Genomic DNA, 6879 nt, shown 5'->3' with positions numbered 1-6879 from the left:
TCTAGGATGCTTGTTTTGACAAGTTCATAAGGTACATGACTCTGTCAAGAACAAGGTGGAAGGTTAGTGGGAGCTCAATTGTGTTCCTAATATTTTAGATGTTAAAAACAACTTTGATCATTTGGAAAGATAAAAAGATGTTATGGGACTCTAAAATACGAATATTGTTAATAAAATCCTCCATATAAGAATTGGATTCCTATCTAGAGATAAGCTATCCAAGATTCAGTAGTAGTAGATTGATGAGGAGCTTAGATGTTTGACATCCCCTATGTCTTTGCTGTAACCAGCATTGGAATGTTGTTTGGTACACTAAGCCCGCAAGAGATAGCTATTGAAGGGCCATCTTTAATACCTGAATAATGATTAAAGAAGAGCTTTTGCCACACATAAATGGAGAGTTGATTCTGGAAGGCTAGGTAAGGGATTAGCAAAGGGTTTGGAGAAAATGAACTTGCACACAATAGTTAAAAAATATTTACATAGAGCTTCTACACTGTTTGAAACGTTCATTGTGAACCCATCTTCTGTGTAAGAAACCTTTGTGGTTTCAAGTGGGTCATGCGGCCTAAGTTTTCTAGTTCTTTTTGTTTGAGTACTGAGCAACCGTAAAAGGTTGGCGGTCTTTGTGGCAGTGGGCTTTTTCTCTTTGGATTAGGCTCTCTGAGCCGATAATCGTGATAATAGAGATAACAACACGGATGAAAAAGAGAGAGTGAATAATATTGTTGATGAATGTGGTGACGTGTTTACTGTCTCTGATGTGAATTCTGTGCATCCCATGAGTATATATGAATGGCTTGTTGATTCCGGTTGTACATTCCATATTAGCCCTTTCAAAAACATTTTCTCAAACCTCAAACTTGGTGATTTTGGTTTTGTATCTATGGCAAATGAAAAACGTTGTGCTATCAAAGGCATCGGTGATGTTTCTCTGCGAAAAACAGAGAAACATCACCGATGCCTTTGATAGCACAACGTTTTTCATTTGCCATAGATACAAAACCAAAATCACCAAGTTTGAGGTTTGAGAAAATGTTTTTGAAAGGGCTAATATGGAATGTACAACCGGAATCAACAAGCCATTCATATATACTCATGGGATGCACAGAATTCACATCAGAGACAGTAAACACGTCACCACATTCATCAACAATATTATTCACTCTCTCTTTTTCATCCGTGTTGTTATCTCTATTATCACGATTATCCCTTCTAGGTTTTCTGCAGTCTTTTATATAGTGTCCTTTAATACCACAGTTATAACATCTCCTCTCTCTGATCTTATCATCTCTAAAAGAGTTATCCCTAGTTAGGTACATGACTCTGTCAAGAACAAGGTGGAAGGTTAGTGGGAGCTCAATTGTGTTCCTAATATTTTAGATGTTAAAAACAACTTTGATCATTTGGAAAGATAAAAAGATGTTATGGGACTCTAAAATACGAATATTGTTAATAAAATCCTCCATATAAGAATTGGATTCCTATCTAGAGATAAGCTATAAATTGCCATTTTGTGATGAATGTGTGATGGGCAAACAACACCGTGTTCACTTTCCTGCTTCACCCTCCCCTAACCCCTCTATGTCTTCTAGTATTTTGGATTATGTTCATGCTGACGTTTGGGGTCCTTCTAAGGAACCCACCCATGGTGGAAATCGGTATTTCCTTTCTATCGTTGACAATTTCTCTAGAAAAGTGTTCGTTTTTTTGCTAAAACACAAGTCAGAGGTTTTCGAAAAATTTGAAAAATGGAAAACTCTTGTCGAAAACCAAACTGGAAAAAGGCTCAAATCTTTGCGTACCGATAATGGTCTTGAGTTTTGTAATAAAAACTTTGATGATCTTTGTGATAAATTTGGTATTAAGAGACATAAGACCAATCCCTACACCCCACAGCAAAATGGTGTTGCTGAACGTATGAATCGTACGCTGCTTGAAAAAGTGAGATGTTTACTGATTAGTTCGGGTTTACAAAAATCTTTTTGGGGTGAAGCTGTTTTGACTGCCGCATATCTGATAAATTTGTCTCCATCTGTACCTTTGTTGGGTAAGTCTCCGGAAACTGTTTGGAGTGGTAGAAAACCTGATATCTCTCTCTTACGTACATTTGGCTGTTCTGCTTTTGTTCATCAGAATGTTGATAAACTTGAACCCCGTTCTATTAAATGTGTATTTATTGGTTATCCTGATGGTATTAAGGGGTATAGGTTGTGGGATCGTGAGCAACCTGGCTTTAAGGTTATTATCAGTAGAAACGTGACTTTTAATGAGAATGAAATGCCCTGTTTGTCTAAAACTGAAAAGGAACAAAATGAGATAACTTTTAATAAGGTGGAGGATAACCAAGAAGAGGGAGAGATTGTTAGTGAAGAACAACCTAGTAATGAACATAGTGATGAACAAAGCATAGACCAAAACCATCTAGAAAACCCCACGTTAGAAAATTACCAACTAGCTCGAGATAGGGGTAGAAGAGAACGGAGGATTCCCTCTAGACTAAGTGACTTCCAAGTAGCACTCAACATAGAAAACCCTGAACCTACGAATGTAGACGAAGCCCTTAAGTCAAAAGAATGGCTTAGTGCCATGATTGAGGAAATGAAGTCTCTTAAAGACAACCACACTTGGGACCTAGTACCTAAACCACAAAATTGCTCTTTAGTGGATTGCAAATGGATTTTTAAAATCAAACAAGAAAACCCTTTAAAATATAAAGCTAGATTAGTAGCCAAAGGGTTCACACAAAAGGAAGGGATAGATTACAACGAGATTTTTTCGCCTGTTGTGAAATATACTACTGTTCGTGTTATCCTTGCCCTTACTGCTCACTTTGATTGGGAATTGAAACAAATGGATGTTAAAACTGCCTTCTTGCATGGTGATCTTGATGAATGCATATACATGCGACAACCTGTTGGTTTTATTGAAAAAAACAAACCAAATCATGTTTGCTTGTTAAAGAAATCCTTATATGGTTTAAAACAGTCACCTAGACAATGGAACAAGAAGTTTGACATGTTCATGCTTTCACTAAATTTTAAAAGGAGTGACTATGACCATTGCCTCTATTTCAAGTTTTTGAATGAAGTGCCTATTTTTCTCGTGCTATATGTTGACGACATGCTCATTTCCAGTCCTAGCATAAATCTCATCGAATCTTTACAAAAAGATCTTTCCAAAAATTTTGAGATGAAAAATCTTGGAGATGCAAAGAAAATTCTCGGCATGGATATTTTCAGAAACAGAAAACGTTTTTCCATCTTTTTAAATCAAAAATCCTACATCCATTCTGTTTTGAAAAGATTTTCTATGGAAAACTCTAAGCCTACATCCGTTCCCTTAGCTGCCCATTTCCAATTATCAAAAGACCAATGTCCTAAAACCACTTCCGAAAAGGAGAAAATGAGTAAGGTTCCCTACTCTAACGTGATTGGGTCTATAATGTTCCTTATGGTATGTACTAGACCTGATATTGCATATGCTATAAGTTGCTTAAGCAGGTACATGTCAAATCCGGGACCTCTCCATTGGGAGGCATTAAAATGGCTCCTTAGGTACCTACGTGGTACCGATAACATAGGTATAAACTTCTCCAAATTTTCTGATTCTGTCGATCTTATTGGTTACGTGGATTCAAATTATGCTAATGAGAGGGATAGTAGGAAATCCACAACATCATATATTTACACCTTATGTGGATCATGCATTAGTTGGAAATCCCAACTACAACATATTGTTGCACTATCAACAACTGAAGCCGAATATATCGCTACTACTGAAGCTTTCAAAGAAGCTATCTGGCTTGAGGGTCTTGCAAAAGAAATTGGTTTTCTTAAAAATCGTCTCACTATTTTTTCCGACAGTCAATCTTCTATTCAACTGTGCAAAAACCCCGTTTTTCACGATAGGACTAAACACATTGACGTAAGATTTCATTTTATTCGTGACATTGTGAGTAAGGAGGTCATCAAATTAGAGAAGGTAAGATCTGAAGATAATCCAGCTGATATGGGCACCAAGTGTCTTCCTATTGAGAAATTTCATAACTGTCTAAAAATTTTAAACCTAGCCCCCGACTAACTGTGCTACTTTATCCTTGCAGGTACACTGGGGTGAAACCCCTCAAGGCTATGATGATAATGCCAGAACCATTAATCTCCAGACCATGTTCCTTGAAGGAGCTTTGGTCCAAGGTGGAGAATGTTGTAAGATATGGCCCAAAGCCCACGGACCGACCCACCTGGAAGCCCACGACCCTACCCATGACCCGACCCACTTCATACCCACTTATAAGCTGCCCTAACCTATCTCTCTCTCTCTGATTCTGTCTTTCATTTCTTCTTGCGCCGCTGATTCTTCTCTTTGGAAATCCGCCTGATTTCCTTCCATCTTCTCACCAACAAGAATGGTGACTTTCCTTCACCAATACAATGGTGATAGGAAAGTCACCTTGGCTTACCTTCTAGGGCTCTTCTCTAGTCCCTATTTAAAGGGGTATCTCCTTCCTTTGTGTGGCACCGGTGAAAAACAGTGAAATACCTCCTTGTGTTATACTCTTTGTGAAATTGCTGAGAAACAGTCTTTGTGACCGACGTGAGATAACAAAATCGAGTGTTTTTGGTGTGTGGTTGTGATCTCTGGTTAAGTGGTGTTGCCGTGGGTCGGCGACGTGCGGGAACGGTACTCATAGTGACCGATATTCCCTTTACTTGGTTCTGGCAAGTTTCTGAGCCGATTCATTTAAATCGTTTTCTGCTATTTTATCTTACTGATTATTCATTCATCTGTAATTTTGGCCTGTAACTATTAAGGAGTTGTGTACTCCAAAATCTTTGTAATAGTTGTTAGGATTATTTCTGATATCCACATTACATCTAGCGAAAGAACGTGCCATCACAACGTTGTTAAGTAAAGGTGGAAACAATATAGCATAATAACATCTAAGTTTCAAAAGCCTTACAGTTTGTCATCGGATGGCTTCGACTCCAGACATTTTAGTACCGGGTAAGGATGGGATAACATCTGAATATCTCATTATGATTAAGCTGGATCCTCGGACAATGGAGAAAAGCAATTTACCCTCTTCCATTTGGTACGATTTTTAGGAGCTCAATATCAAAGAGGAGAGTTTTATCGATTAATCCTTTGTTCCTCAGCACAAAATCCAGAGCTCTTTGACCCTGGGAGGAAGACGTGAATAAATCCACTTTCATGATTAAACATTGTACCAACTACAGATTTACTGCAGTAGTGTGAAATAGAATGAAAAGAGTACCGAAAATGTTGTTGGCCTTGGACCCTTCTTGTTGGAGTCATTATCAGGATATCCCAGTTCAGGAGGAACAATAATCCTGGAATATAGCCGAGGAACTGTCAAATAGTCTTTGTGGAGTAACATGCAAACTATAACTGCTAAGAGTGTCCAGTTCTGAGTTTATTGTTCTCTGATGTTGTTCTAACATTCACTTACCAAAAGATACTTAATACATGTTTCTGGATACTTCTAATATATAATTACTTCAAACTGTTCATAGACTAAATACCAGCATAATTCTTCTGGTTGTGCCATCAGTAAGATACTAACAGAGGTTGAAATGGGGAGGAGGAATAAAAGATATATCACCTTCTTATACCACCAAGAGCCATGCTTGATACAGCTTCCTCAAATGCAGGTATAACCTGAATATATCCATATACGTAGTGTCATTACAGACCTCCACAGCATGCCTAATCATAACAACAGTGAAGCCAATACACCTGCCCCACCGTTCTAATGGAGTGAAAATTATGCGAGAGGCACCAACTAAGAACCTACACCACCCAACTTCTACAAGAGAATACAAGCTAGAATAACCAAAGTCATCCAGGAAGGATAAGTTCCTTTATTTTATTCTTCTCCCCTCAAAGAAGAGATTCATAGAAAAGAGAGATGAGATTTACTAGTCAAGGACTTTGGATCAATGAAAAAGCCCACTAGTGTACTCCCCAAGATTAGATACACTTCTTACTGATAGTCATGACTTGCATGCTAGCTCAAATTATTTATTATGCTAAAAGCATAGTTCTAAAGCAAGCTACACAAGACATGTCCTCATAAATATATTTAAAAAATATTCAAAAATGGAAAATAAAGAAAAATGTATAGCATGGCTGAGATGTAAACATGACCCTGTGAAGATGATTTACTGAAGCAGGACAGCATGGAAAATCCATCCACCACAACTCTCTGTCTTTGCAACAAACAGTTTTTAGTTAAGAATGATTTCCTACCTCTTGAGACCCTAGTCTGAATTTGTAGAAGTCTTTATCATCACCCTGCATAAGAAAACAAAATTACAAGCATAAAGAAGAAAAGTAAAACAAAAATGAACCAAGTGATAACGGCACTCAATATGTAATGGCAAAAGGAAAATACCACGAAAGAGCCACCCTTTGTCTTATTGCGAGCTTCAAATATCCGGCCATAATATCCAATGGTGTAACCATCCCAATCGACCTAAATGCATTGTTTGTTAGGTTGACCTCACATTTTTTTCATTTTCCTAGACAATGCTGCATGAAGAAAAATGATACACTTGCCTTTTTATCTGTATCGTTTTTTATCTGTGCTATTCAAAAGAAATGATCTTCAACAGCCTAACATCTCAAAAAAATATTGATTTTACAACCATCAATTTCCAATTTAGCAAATTTAGTGAAACGAAAATAGATTTGCTAACTAACATTTTTCCATGACTTTCTACTGAAGAAAACTTCAAACTGTTCAACCATATAGATTACGGCCTTACCACTACTGTTTCTCCTATCCTTGGAGTGGGGCCACTACCTACTCGCAAGTCCTGCAATTTTTACGTGTTTGGCATTTAGAACTCGAAT

General features: G+C 37.6%; 1 protein-coding gene across 1 annotated transcript in view; it reads right to left on the bottom strand.

The window, feature by feature from the left end:
* The window catches only part of LOC105168490 (peptidyl-prolyl cis-trans isomerase FKBP19, chloroplastic), a 3455-nt gene continuing 1452 nt past the window's right edge, over window positions 4877-6879 (bottom strand). The window contains exons 4-9 of the mRNA XM_011088593.2: window positions 6792-6842; window positions 6419-6499; window positions 6274-6318; window positions 5627-5682; window positions 5279-5354; window positions 4877-5183 (exon numbers count right to left, since the gene is read on the bottom strand). Coding sequence (XP_011086895.1) covers window positions 5079-5183; window positions 5279-5354; window positions 5627-5682; window positions 6274-6318; window positions 6419-6499; window positions 6792-6842 — 414 coding nt within the window. The 3' untranslated portion in view covers window positions 4877-5078. The remainder of the gene's footprint in view (window positions 5184-5278; window positions 5355-5626; window positions 5683-6273; window positions 6319-6418; window positions 6500-6791; window positions 6843-6879) is intronic.

The sequence above is a fragment of the Sesamum indicum genome, linkage group LG8 (genome assembly GCF_000512975.1).
Source record: "Sesamum indicum cultivar Zhongzhi No. 13 linkage group LG8, S_indicum_v1.0, whole genome shotgun sequence".
NCBI classification, from domain to species: Eukaryota; Viridiplantae; Streptophyta; class Magnoliopsida; order Lamiales; family Pedaliaceae; genus Sesamum; species Sesamum indicum.
Note: the sequence above shows the minus strand (reverse complement) of the source record. Positions and strands in the feature narration are given on the sequence as shown.